Source organism: Rhyacophila brunnea, unplaced genomic scaffold, assembly GCF_057557595.1.
Source record: "Rhyacophila brunnea isolate RB1 unplaced genomic scaffold, BYU_Rbru_1.0 scaffold_13, whole genome shotgun sequence".
Lineage (NCBI taxonomy): Eukaryota > Metazoa > Arthropoda > Insecta > Trichoptera > Rhyacophilidae > Rhyacophila > Rhyacophila brunnea.
In genome coordinates, this window is record NW_028232785.1 from 19,339,495 (window position 1) to 19,353,931 (window position 14,437).

General features: G+C 38.6%; 1 protein-coding gene across 1 annotated transcript; it reads left to right on the top strand.

Annotated features, from left to right (window-relative positions):
- The first annotated feature begins 6,719 nt into the window (after positions 1–6,719).
- On the top strand, positions 6,720–10,276 carry LOC147076813 (uncharacterized). The gene is made up of 3 exons (XM_085940503.1): positions 6,720–6,986; positions 7,378–7,530; positions 8,670–10,276. The coding sequence occupies exons 1-3, from the start codon at positions 6,810–6,812 to the stop codon at positions 10,032–10,034; spliced, it is 1,695 nt and encodes a 564-aa protein (XP_085796629.1). The 5' UTR covers positions 6,720–6,809; the 3' UTR covers positions 10,035–10,276.
- Positions 10,277–14,437: the final 4,161 nt, after the last annotated feature.

A 14,437-nucleotide genomic window follows, 5' to 3' on the forward strand; every position in this document is an offset into this window, starting at 1 on the left:
GACAACAGGTCCATTGACAACTGTGCAATGTCTGATTCAAACTTTTCACAAAAAGTGCGAGTTGCCAGAAGTTGATAAGTTTACATATCAAGTATTGCTGCCACATAGTATGAATAATGAAGCTGTACTTGTGTGATGCCAAAAACGATATGTAACATAACATTTTTTTGGCTTTTCAACCTTTTTAATAAATTGACATATCAAGATTGTTCACACGCTACCTATATCTTTTGGATGGATAATGACTGACATACCAAATTTCGCCACCACATGCCGGGGAATATTTTCTATAAATTGGGGGAATAAACCCAAAATGCCAAAAAAGGACATATCAACTTCTGCCATAACGCCACAGCTTTAATGTAAAGTGCCAGGGACAGAAAGCACATGGAAATTACCAAGAGAAAATGAAGTTGCAATGTGTATAATATAGCAAAGAAAAACGAAGCTAATCATACGGACGGCAAAAATTATGTAAAAAGATCTTCAAGCCCGTAATAAGAAGCAGCAAATTTTTAAACAAGATAGGTAGTCTGCCTTAGTAGCAACCAAGTCGGACGAGCCGACGGGTCCAACAGCTGGTTGGAACGACTTGACTATTTTCCTGCCGTTCGGATCACATATTATGCTGACGTTCCAGAGGATATGGTTGACATCCTGTATTTCCCCTCAGTATGTACATGTCGGACGGCTTACAAGTCCAAGCTCAAAGAGCCTGCTAGCGAAGCCACCCTATCCAGTCTTATTATATGATAAATGATGCTCGGGATACGATCTATGATTCTAAACCACTTGGTTCAGTTTCCACGTCCTCAGCAATGTCAGTAAGGAAATCAATAATTATTTTCTTGGTGTCCAAAATCTTCGAATGGGGTGTCGTGGAGATGGAGCCTCAATAAAGTCCAGATTGCCGCTGAAAATCTAAACTTTTTGTTGTGGGTATTTAAGGGTTGGTAGTTGGTTCGTGAATCTGTTTAATTTGGGGTGTCGATGTGATTTCCTGGGAGTGAACTGCATTCTAATACTGCACTTTCTTTTTCATTTTGTGATGACGTTTTAAAATAGGTAGTGCCACAATTGATACAAAACGTTTGATAATTTAGAACTTTTTTCACCGCCTAGGTACCTGGTTTGTATTATTAATAATATTAAACAATTTGTATTCTATCTTCACCAACGACCTCGTTGAAAAAATCAATGGTCACACTTTCGCTACTAGGTATATTAACGATATCAATCTTATCATTTTGATGAGTTAATATTCATTTTGCCAGCTGGTGGGTAAGCATTATATAGAATGAACTGAATTTTCATTGAAGGTTAAAAGACCACGTCATGTCCTGAAACCATTTTATAAGATATCCCGGTTTAATGTTATTAACAACGCATTTCAAAACAGTGGAAAAATAAGTATTTTTGGAGCACACTTCTTCAGGGTTTTCACTAGACCACTCATGGACAGCCATCGTCCACGTTTTCTTCATCGGACCAAATAATTACTTTATCCATCTACTGGTTGAAAGTATCCTCGTTGCATTACGATATAAAGTGGAAATACCTCTATTTGCAATATGTTACGTATTAAACTTAATTCGTACGACATATTTTGTGATGTGTGTCCATCGATGAATAAAATGACTAAATATGTACTATTATTATTTGATGCTATTTTTTACTAGATGAGTTTGAAATCCAATATGTATAAAGGGTAGTCTCGGGTGTTAATCGCCATTATTCGAATTTGACTTTGAAGTCCTTGAGATAGGGTTTGCTCTTTCTTCTTCGCGTGAGGTTATATTCTACTAATTTATTTTCCTTTTTCTTTTCGTTGGTCATTCTCCCCTTTTTATTTACTGGTCATACCCGCTCGCCTTTTTTATGTAGGGAGTTTGGCATTCCTTTGTTTTCATTATGGATTTGGCTTTCTTATAGTTTACATGTTGCGCTGACAGTTCATTCTAACTATTAAAAAATTTATCTTGAACGAACGTTAAGTGATAGTTAAGTGATCAGTGATTGTGGCGCAACATCTGAAGTGAGGAGGATATTCTAAAAGCAATGGACATCAGACGGCGAAGCAAGACTGCTACAGGAGGAAAAGTTCAACGTACCTACGAGCGTCGATTAAGATGCTGATGTTTGAGGTATCCTCGTTACGTACCTTATTTCAGCAGGGGGACCGGCAAGGAGTGGCACAACGCCCAAAAAATAATTCTTGGCGGCCCCTACGGTCGTAGAGTTGGTCTATATGACAAGTTGCGTCGGTGCGACCACTCGTCATCAACTAACCATCTGACGGAGAGGACCATTGCGGCCCTCCAGAATACGATGTTTTCCCAACGGGACAGCTTCTGTAAGGGTATGCAAGGGTTAGTGGATTGGGCAACCATTCCTCAAAACATCATAACAGCGATGGGCCTGTACCAAAAAATCGAAGAGGGTTTTGGGGACAACGAATAATAAAATTTGCGAGAACATGACTCAGATCCTTACCGAAAGGATACCTTCACTCGGGAGGAACGTCCTGTGGGAAGGGAGTTCTCCATCGGAGGTACGGGCTCCACCAGGGATCCGTTCTCTAAGCGGAGGTGACCGCATCTGAACGACCAACAACATTGGGGGCCGCCTAGGAGACTTTCGGGGAGCTGGATGGCGTAGTGTACCCCCGCCCCCCCAACATTGGTAAAAAAATAATAGCCGTAGCCCGACACCTTTTGTGCGGACACCACCATTGGTAAGTCCTTCTTTACTTTTACGGAAAGAATTTCAAACGCAACATTCAGCAGAGGTCACTCTCGAGATCGAGCCCTTAAAGAACTCAGGGGTTCTAGAATAAGCGGGTCCAACCCCCAGTTTTCTCTCAACCCTGTTTCTGATCAAGAAACAAAACGGGACCCTATGCCCTGTTTTCAACCGAAAGCGTTTGAATGCGTTCCTACAGCCAAAGCCATTCAAACAACTTCACCATTACGAGGTTCCAGCCGTCTTACAAACAGAAGACTGGCTAGTAATCATAGATCTAAGCCAGGCATACCTCCAGGTACCCATGGCTTCTCAACATCGTCGATTCGTTCGACTAGACTACCAAGGGGAGCTCCTTCAATTCATGTGTCTCCCGTTCGTGCTGTCAGCCGCTCTGATTATGTTTGCATCCCTGACACAATTAGGTCGCCGAATTCCTACGAAAGAATGGCTGAGAATATTCACTTACCAGACGACTTCTTAGTGGCCAACCAATCCGAGAAACGGTCTCGGTTCAGGTGGAATACAGGATAACCTTCCTACAGTCTTTAGGGTGGTTAATTAACATTAAAAGACCCTGTCTGAACCCAAGCCAATGAGGGTTCCTGGACATCACGTGGGACACACACAAGCGGAGGTTTCTGTCGCCGGAGAAGTGTGTAGCACTCCGTCACCATCTGCTAATGCAGGTACAAAAAGGCAGTTGGTCCCTCAGACAGGCACATATCCAATCCCTTCTGAGGCGACTCAACTTCACATCCTACCTCCACGAGGAAGGTTGCATTGCCGACGGCTACAACGCTCCAGTCATCAATATGGCCGAGGTCCCATCCTCGCCAATTGATGACAATCCCACCACAGGCCCAACAGGACATCATGTGGTGGCTTTAGGCGATAGGATCCTCAGAGTTGACAACGCAGGTACAAAAAAGCAGTTGGTCCCTCAGACAGACACATATCCAATCCCTTCTGAGGCGACTCAACTTCACACCCTACCTCCACGAGGAAGGTTGTATTGCCGATGGCTACAACGCTCCAGTCATCAATATGGCCGAGGTCCCATCCTCGCCAATTGATGACAATCCCACCACAGGCCCAACAGGGCATCATGTGGTGGCCCTAGGCGATAGGATCCTCAGATTTGACACAATGCAGGTACAAAAAGGCAGTTGGTCCCTCAGGCAAGCACATGTTCAATCCCTTCTGGGGGCGACTTAACTTCTCATCCTACCTCCACGAGGAAGGTTGCATTGCCGACGGCTACAAAGCTCCAGTCATCAATATTGTCGAGGTCACATTCTCGCCAATAGGCGACAATCCCACCACAGGCCTAACAGGACATCATGTGGTGGCTCCAGGTGATAGGCTCATCATAGTTGACACACAGAACGACATTCAATCACTTCCTGACGACAGACGCAGCCGACACAGGCTAAGGAGCCCAACTGAATGAACACCACCTATCAGGTACGTGGGAACAAGACCAGTTAGCATGGCATGGCATTCCAACATGAAGGAAATGTTTGCAATTCAATCTCGGTTACAATCAATCATAGGATCAGATCTGCTTCTGCAGACAGACAACAAAACAGTGGTGGTATACATCAACAACGAGGCCGGCACAAAATCTGTCACCCTGCTAAACCTATGCCGACAGATACTAGTATTTACCAGTCGAGCTAACATCACGTTTACTGTACAATACTTCCGCAGAAATTACAACTGTGTGGCAGATCATCTCTCCCGCAGACAACTCATTCCCGAGTGGCACCTCATCAACACCGCAACCACCCCCCTGTTTCAAAGATGGGGTGTTTCCGAGGTGGATTTATTCGCAAGCGAAACAGCAGATGTCGTTGCAACGTATGTGTCACGAGACATTACAGACAGTGGCGCGCTGTTTCACGATGCCTTCAGCCGAGTATAGGACTTGCGTGGATATTCCCCCCACCAAACTTACTTTCACGAGTCCTAGCGCACCTGAACTCAGAAAAAGGGAAGTACTTACTAGTGGCACCGAGCTGGAAACAATGCTTTTGGGAAGTGGACTTACGAAAAAGGGCGACAGTACCTCCTTATACAATGCCTCACCTACATACGACACTAGTAGGTATGGAGACCAACCGTCCACCTCCAAGGACCCAGGACCTGTCCCTCTAACAAGGGTTATTTCGGGTGGGGTGAAATAACATCAAATTGAATGGTGGAAGAAAGGGCACTCCTTGCTTCCAAATGGCGGCCTTCGACTCTAACAATTTACAACCAGCTTGGAACAAATGGAAGACAATGACATGGTGTAACATGAACCTAATGGATCATAATAGCCCTCAACCAATGGAATTGACCAGATACCTAGGCTACTTGCACAACATGGAGGGTTTGTCGTACAACACCATCCTGGTGCATAAGTCAGCCATAGCCACATTTTGCAAACCGATTATCATTGTAGATATCAGCATCAACGTGGTACCTAGTACAACACAATATGTTACAAGCAATTTCGGTACACAAAACGAAACCTGTCAAACCACCGGTTTGGGATCCAGGACGAGTGGTAGATCATCTTAGGAAAACAACACCGGTGGAGTACAACCTATTCGAAATGTCTCGTAGGACAGCTACCTTCTCGGCTGCTTCTCGCATCGGGACGAAGGGTTCATGACCTCACACTACTCAGTAATAGTAGACAATGGATTAGTGGATAAAGGTGATCACATAATTGAATGGCCAATGTTTTGCGCAAAGACAGATACCGCCAAGCATTGTCAATCGGAATGGAAGCTAAGCGCTTCCACGTGTCAAAACATCGACCCAGTATTCTGGTTACGGAAACTCGTCTGCATGTCAAACCCAAGGAGAGAGGAAGGATATTTCGGAATTATTTATATCTTCAAGAGAACCACCAAAACTAGCCACCGGGACAGTTATAGGGAATTGGATAAGGTCAGTACTGTTGGAAGCAGGTGTACAAGAACCACCAGGCAGTGTCCGCTCAGTGGTGGCTTCCTTAAACAGTAAATATACCCAATAGATGATATCTTAAAGAGAGGTAACTGGCGTAGTGTCGACATTTCACGACAACTACCAGAGAACGATGGACACACCACTATCAGAAGGGCAAAGAACCCATTAACTTCTCTATTCAACTATATACATTGAAAGTCACGATGGTCTATACCTCGTCAATGAATCATTGTCACATACAGGAATTTGGCATACCCAACACCAGGTGATAACAAACAGATATCTCAAGGACTTCAAAGTCAAATTCGAATAATGAAAGGAGTTTTACCTACCAATAAAACTCTTATTATTCATGTTGACTTTGAAGTCCAGGTAACTTCTACCTGGTTCCTTGAGCCATATCATAATGAAAACAAAGGAATGCCAAACTCCCTACATAAAAAAGGCGAGCGGGTATGACCAGTAAATAAAAAGGGGAGAATGACCAACGAAAAGAAAAAGGAAAATAAATTAGTAGAATATAACCTCACGCGAAGAAGAAAGAGCAAACCCTATCCCAAGGACTTCAAAGTCAACATGAATAATAAGAGTTTTATTGGTAGGTAAAACTCCTTTCATTATGGAGGTGAAATGTTAGCATTATTTTCAGTAATACCGATGTTTGTAATCCTAAGTTCTCAATAATTCTCACAAGACACAAAGAGAATGGGCGTTCTTTAAAAAACGATCAAATTATAATATTATTTCCGATACATTTCACGGTGTATACGTACCCACTGCATACGTACTAATTTTCAGACACCATTTGAAATAGGTTAGCTACTCTACCCACAATTATTTAAAAACAAGTCCTCTCAATATTTAAATGTTTATTAAATTTCTCTAAAGCTTCAAAACCTATATATTTTCAATCGAGGACAACGCGTACTATAATTATTGGGGAAATACTAAAATTCATGGAATACGTGTGATAAAAAATGGCAACACTAAATCTGATTCATAATATCTATGGTAGACAATTTGAGTATATTTGTCTATGGTCAGTGGTGTATCACGTGTCGCAGTGAAGGTATTGAAAGATTTTGTGTTAAATATCGTTTAAAATGGAAGTAAAAACCGAAACAAATGATGTCATATTATCTGATAAAACGGCGGAGGAAATCAGCGACGGTGCATACCAATGCATTGACAAAAACCAATTCAAGAGCAAAGGTACGTCTGACATGTCAGTCAAACAGGAATATATCGAGGACGACAGCAATATTATCAACCTAAATGATGTAAGTGAATTTTTTATTTGCTTAGGGTTGGTATTAATAATTTTGTTGAAAATTGGCACGAATATTTTTCAAATTTACAAACATTACCATTATTCTGGTGCTGGGCAAAAACAAAAATGGTTTATACAGTGGTTTTTCCTTCGTTTAAGAATTCAGAACTCCAAAAGTAAATAGGTGCCTACTTACTACTACATTACGTAGGTACTAACTGATATCCAAATACTTAAGTAAAAAGTTTACAGAGGCAGATAACAACACGCTATGTGATGTGTTAGACCACCGCCATCTCATGACTCGTGACAGTTTATTGGGCCAGAATGTCTCGTATAAAATCACTTGACGTTAATCTGGTGATACTGTAACATTTTATTAATAATGATATTATTTCCAGATGAGTGAATACGTTCTGACCGATATAAAGTCTGAGAACGAAAATAAGGGAATCGCCATCAAAGAAGAATTTGTTGACAACGCAATCCGCCAAATCAATAATAGGAGTCCTCAACCTGGCTGCTCCGATCCACAATACAGGCCATTAAATCAGGTGTGTACGTTCAATTATAATGGTTGTTTATGAAGCCCTATAGAATTATAAATTGTAAAAATTACAAGGCGATCGCAGTGTTCGTGCATTCGAACAACAACAGGATTCCAGTCGAGGTCGTTTGCCGTCGATACAATTCGCATTACATTACACACGTCTGGACGCGTCATTAGACATCACGCGACGAGATCTAAAAAATATGTTTACAGAGGAAGATAACAGCATGCTATGTTGTGAATCAAAATGTTGAAAATTTATTGGGCTGGAATGTCGCTCAGTGAGTATAAAATCACTTGATTACAATGGTGATACTGTATATAACATTTTATTTACTAATGATATTATTTCCAGATGCGTGAATACGTTCTGTTCGATATTAAGTCTGAGAACGATAATGAGGCTGTCGTAATCAAAGACGAATTTATTGACAACGCAATCCGCCAAATCAATATTGAAAATTTTCAACCCGGCTGTTCTGATCCACAATACAGGCTATTAGATCAGTTACTTCAATTATAATGGTTGTTTATGAAGCACTATAGAATTTTAAATTTTAAAAATTATACACGTTAAAATTATTTTGATTATCCGTAAGATTGATATTAACACTCGAAAATCATTTTAGAGATAAGGCCTCTGCAACTGTTTCCGCAAATGAAGGGCCACTTGTTTTTTAGTACTGTCGACCGGATTGTCGTATGATTTGACAGAAATGTGAAATCTCTCAACTTTGGAGGCGCATAATTGATTGGTCCATATCTTGGATTTAACTTGTCGCCAAATTATCGTGTGGCACATAGTGTCATCCTGTTTAAACCAAATAACTGAATCACCAAATGAATGTCATTCATAATTTCAACAAAAAAATCAATAAAAATATCATACCCATTTACCGTACCGCAAGCTCCGGCCTTAGTTTTGAAGAAGTTTGTTCCGATGATGCAACCAGCGTGAATTTTTCTCATGGTATGCATGCGATGGAGGCTCTAAGGCTTCTATTAAAATGGTCTCACTTCAAATGCGGTTTTACTTATTGACAAACCATTAAGCCAGAAATAAGCCTCATCCGCTGAACGTAATTTTGCAATTGAGTGCAATTTTTGAACTAAATATGCCAACAATATTCTTTTTGTTCCTAGATTTATACCCAACAATGTTTCACGGAACCGCATCACAGTAAACCACTGGACACAGTTAGAAAAGGTGCGGTTGACAATAACTTGGTCAAGAACAAAATACTACATGCAACAAATAAAATCAAAAATAAGACGATACAGCATTCAGAGATAACCATAGATGAATCAAACGTCAAACGGGAGGTACAAAAATTATACTTGCCAAAGGTGGTTCGAATAATCTTGAGAAGAGTTACATATTTCCCACGTAACTTTATTTGCAATAATTGTTGTAGAGTATTTGAATCTATGAATCATTTAAGTAGTCACTACACTACGTCATGCATGAACTCAAGTCGTCGTGAGTCATACAAGACGCATAGTGGTGAAGAGCTTTATGATATTCTTCATTCATACAAATCTTCGAAGTATGGTAGTAACAAGATTGGTAAAATACCACATCAATGCGACGTGTGTTTTAAAATTTTTCTGGACATAAGTAATCTCAAAAAACATAAAATGATACATACTGGTGAAAAACCACATCAATGCGAGGTATGTTTTAAAACCTTTAATCAAATTAGTAGTCTCAATAGACATAAAATTACACATACTGGTGTTAAACCACATCAATGCGATGTGTGTTTCAAAAAATTTCTGGATATTGGTAATCTCAAAAAACATACAATGATACATACTGGTGAAAAACCACATCAATGCGATGTATGTTTTAAAACCTTAAATCACATTAGTAGTCTCAATAGACATAAAATGACACATACTGGTGTTAAACCACATCAATGCGATGTGTGTTTCAAAAATTTTCTGGATATTGGTAATCTCAAAAAACATAAATTGAATCATACTGGTATAAAACAACACCATTGCGATGTGTGTTATAGAACCTTTAATCAAATTAGAAATCTCAAGCAACATACAATGATACATACTGGTGAAAAACCTCATCAATGCGATATCTGTTTTAAAACCTTTCATCATATTGGTGGTCTCAACAATCATAAAATGACACATACTGGTGAAAAACCACATCAGTGCGATGTCTGTTTTAAAGCCTTTAATCAAATTAGTAATCTGAATAGACATAAATTGACACATACTGGTAAAAAACCACATCAATGCGATGTGTGTTTCAAAAACTTTCTGGCTAGTAGTAATCTCAAAAAACATAAAATGATACATAATGGTGACAAACCACATCAATGCGATGTGTGTTTTAAAAAATTTCTGGATAGAAGTAATCTCAAAAAACATAAAATGATACACAATGGTGAAAAGCCACATCAATGCGATGTATGTTTTAAAAGATTTCTGCGAATTAGTATTCTTAAAAAACATAAAATGAAACATACTACTAAAAAACCACACTAATGCGTGGTGTTTGTTTTTTAATACTTATTTATCCTCTTCAATGATTAAAAATGACTGCGGTTGTATACACGCACGCTTTCCCTCGTCTACGGCACCGAGCCGAGAGCGGAATGCGCGGCGATGCTGCATGTAACTTTGTTTCGTAAACCTTTCTGTGAGAAAGTACATCATCAGTACAATTTATATTTCATTTTTTATTTACCCCATATGCGTCATTCCAACAATTTTTCCAAAAACCCATAGACATAGACACATAATAGGGTAGAGGATTTTTTTCCTCTATGGCAAATGAAAAATATATTGGTTTATTTTTGTAGACACTTTTGAACCGCCTTTGACGAGACAATCGTGATTACTAGTGAGACACTAGTAATCACGATTGTCTCGTCAACAGTATTTTCTCACCAAGTTTCAGATAGGGCGTATTTAATTTAATTAATTATTTGAATACCGCGTAATCATCATTATGTTATAACATAATTTACAATCGTTGCTTTAGCTATTTCTATAATAATAATTAATAACTCTTTAAAATTGCGACGGGTTTAGATTGATAAAATAAATTGAATGAGTGAAACTGAAATATCTCCAAAAATAAATGATCTCGTTCTGGGAATGTGCCCTACGAACCCTTAAGGTAGAGTCGCCACGAGTGGCCGGTGACAACCAAAATTGCTTTCGTTGGGGGTGTACTAAAAACTTTTTTACCTTATTTAAAAAAAATGAATTTGGTGTTGTTTCTGCTTAGGGAATACCTCAATAACTTTCTCATTAAAGTCTAGAACTGTTTGTTGAAAAATACTTTCGACTTTCCACAGATGTCATCAGAAACATACAAATATTTTTTAATAGTTTATTATATCGTTAAAATCATGTCGAAGACTCTTTGTCTTAATCCACACGTTTTTGTAATATTTAATGCAGGTTTTGGTGGACCAGTTTTTTTATATCGAAGAAACTCTTGTATTTTTGATAAATTCTGCATCTACCGACATCATTTTTAAACATTTAACTGACTTTACCTTATCACTGCCAGCCAATTTTTACTAGGTGGGCACTTGTAGGCCTGCTTTTTTCGGAATAGAATAAATCCTTTAAAAAATTTGAAATAGGAAGGGAATGATAAATATCTGTGAAAACTTAGCAACAAAACATGTTTATCAAGTTTATCGCAAATATTTTCACACTAAAATGATAAATATTGTTTAGAAAATATACACTGAATGTTTATTCAGAAGTTATGACGTTTACAAGAACCCGCGAATATATTCGTCCGTGGCCTGACGCGACATACATGCTTTGACGAGTTAATTCGTCCGTGGTACGGATCATTACACTTTTCCGCGTTTACTTCACCTAATATTACAATAAAGTTTAAGCGTGTATATCATTATTCATAAATACGTCGGTATTGTAAAATATTCTGAAATTGAAACAAAATAAGTAACTTATCTGCTGAGTATATCTAAATGTTTCAATAGCTTGATTGATAAACTAGGTAGGTACTTATTTACTTGACAGCTGGTACCTACTAATGTGCCCAATTTTCATAATATTGATGAAGATTTAGAATTATTATGCCTACTGATCTTTAATGAAGGAAGTTTTTCGTTGTTAGAATTAAATAAATTTTACAAATCAATCAATATTGAGTGATTTGATTTGATTTGAGTGGGTCAATAATTCCTTAGAAAAAAGCATTAAAACAGTTTTTATTTTTGTATTTTTTTTTATTTCTCAACATAATCTCCTTGGAGCTCAATACACTTGGTTAGACGTTTCTCAATTTTTTTTAAACCGTCAGAAAAATAAGTTTTCGGAAGGTCCTCAAAATAAGCATTTGTCCGATCGATGACTTCTTCATTTGAAAAAAAACGTTGTCCACTTAGCCATTTTTTTAAGTTTGGGAAAAGGAAAAAGTCACTGGGGGCTAAATCTGGCGAATACGGTGGGTCGTCGACCAATTCGAACTTCAATTCTTCAATTTTAGCCATCGATCGTAAACATGTGTGAACACGGGCATTGTCCTGATGAAAGAGGATTTTTTTCCTGTTTAAATGAGGCCGTTTTTCTTCAATTTTGTTTTTTAGCTGGTCCAATAAAGATGCATAATAATCCCCTGTTATTGTTTTTCCTTTTTCCAAATAGTCAACGAAAATAATTTCACGTGCATCCCAAAATACAGTAGCCATAACCTTACCAGCTGATTTTACGGTTTTCACCTTCTTTGGACATGGTTTGCCTTCGCAATCCACTGCTTTGACTGTTCTTTCGTCTCGGGAGTATAGTGGTGTATCCATGTTTCATCTACAGTCACAAAGCGACGAAAAAATTCATCCGGATTGCGTTGCATGAGCGACAACAGGGCTTTAGAGGCCACCACCTTATTGCGTTTATTGTCGACTGTGAGCAAACGCGGCACCCATCTTGCAGAAATATTTTTCATGCCCAATTTGTCATGTAAAATAGAAATGACGCTACCTTTTGAGATCCCTGTAACCTCAATTATCTCACTCAACTTTAATCTTCGGTCACTTAACACCATATCGTGGATTTTATTGATCATTTCTGGTGTAGTCACCTCTACAAGACGTCCTGAGCGTGGTTCATCCTTTGTTGATGTACGACCACGTTTAAATTCATTTAACCAGTTATAAATAGTTGCAAGTGAAGGAGCAGATATGCCGTGAACTAAATCCAACTCATTTTTTATTTCCTTTGCTGTTAACCCTTTTATATTAAAATATTTAATAACAGCTCTAAACTCAATTTTCTCCATTTTCCATTTTCCACAAGCAAATTTTTTTTTTAAATGTACGAGAAACACACAACAACCCGACCAATCTGATTGAAACTTCGCAGCATACTGAATCGGTAGTGCCGCTGCATGAAAACAAACCGCTTACAGTACTAGTCGCGCCACCTGTCGGCTTTTCTAAGGACTTATTGACCCACCCTCGTATATTATAAAATAGGTACCGATATTGTCAATAATTGAGGACTGTCGATTTCTAAATTATAGTGAAAGGGTTAATAAAACCGATTGCTTCGATCGAGAGTTTTTAAACTTTTTTTCAAGCTTTCATTATGCAGATACCTTCCTATTTTAAATTTACTAGATTTAGGTATCATCTGTTTCGAATAATGTCAGAATTATAACATTTACAAAGTCCAATATTTTCAATTAAAATCTAGGTCTTTTGATTCAGTTATCTGTGTTATATCGTTTAAGCGTATTTTAAGTGATATTATAAGCGCGGAACGAAAATTTTACCTATTTTTTCTAATTACCCACTAGTATGACACAATATTTATTCATTTAAAGAGTTGCCCATATTAGGTAGAATTTTTTCACTTATCTACCTACTTGCATGAAGAAATTTTGATATATTTTTATAATTTGGACCCATGTAATCCCAGATAGTAGTAATTCATACATGTAATAATAAAATATGTAAGTACCTAAATTAAACAATTTTAAGATAGACACTAGCATTATTTAACCACATATCCCTTCCTTTTCGGGCTTCTTTACATAAGAAACACACTTAGGTACCTAAACATTGACACCGCCGCAAATTGTCAGAGCTTGTGGAGGACCCCTTAGTCTGAATGAGTGCCGGCACACTTATATGTTTTTTCCAGACATCAAATGGCGATTGGAGATAAGCAAATATTTGACTTCCGACCATCACACCAATCAATTTGTAACTGGCCACGATGGGTTCGCTGGCAAGCACTTTAAGGTTGGACTTGCAAGCCATCCGACATGTCCATGCGGAGGAGAAATACAGGATGCCAACCACATCCTCTGGGAATGTCCGAGTGCAGTGACGTCCCTAGACAAAATGCCGCCCCTAGGCAGCGTCAAAATGCCGCCCCATTTTCTTATCATCCTTTCATTACTCCAATATCTAAGAAATGTGTTGTATGAAGCATGGCCCCCGCATCCTGAAGCGGGCCCCCAGGCTAGGATCTTTGGCAGCCCCCCTACCTATCGCTAAGGGTAAAGGCAGTGTGACTCTCTACAGTAATGTTTTCCAAATGGTGTAAGCGTCAAAACTGATGTGTATATTTTGTGTTTTTTTGTGTATTTTAATACACCCATTTGAATTATGGAGTTTTTGAGTATCGCTACACAATTATAAATTGTATTATACAACCACATAATTTTAAATAATAATATCTTTGAAGAAAATAGCGCCGCAGGCGAATTTTTTGCTATTAGAGCAAATTTGTGATATGTATTTATTTCACTTATCGAGCCCGGGGCCCAGGCTAGAGCCCTGTCAGCCCCCCCCTTGTGGGAGGCATGGTATGGATAGATACATTACTAACAAAATATATACCTACCACTAAGCTGAATCATACAAAATTAAATTTAGATATTAATAAATAAATAA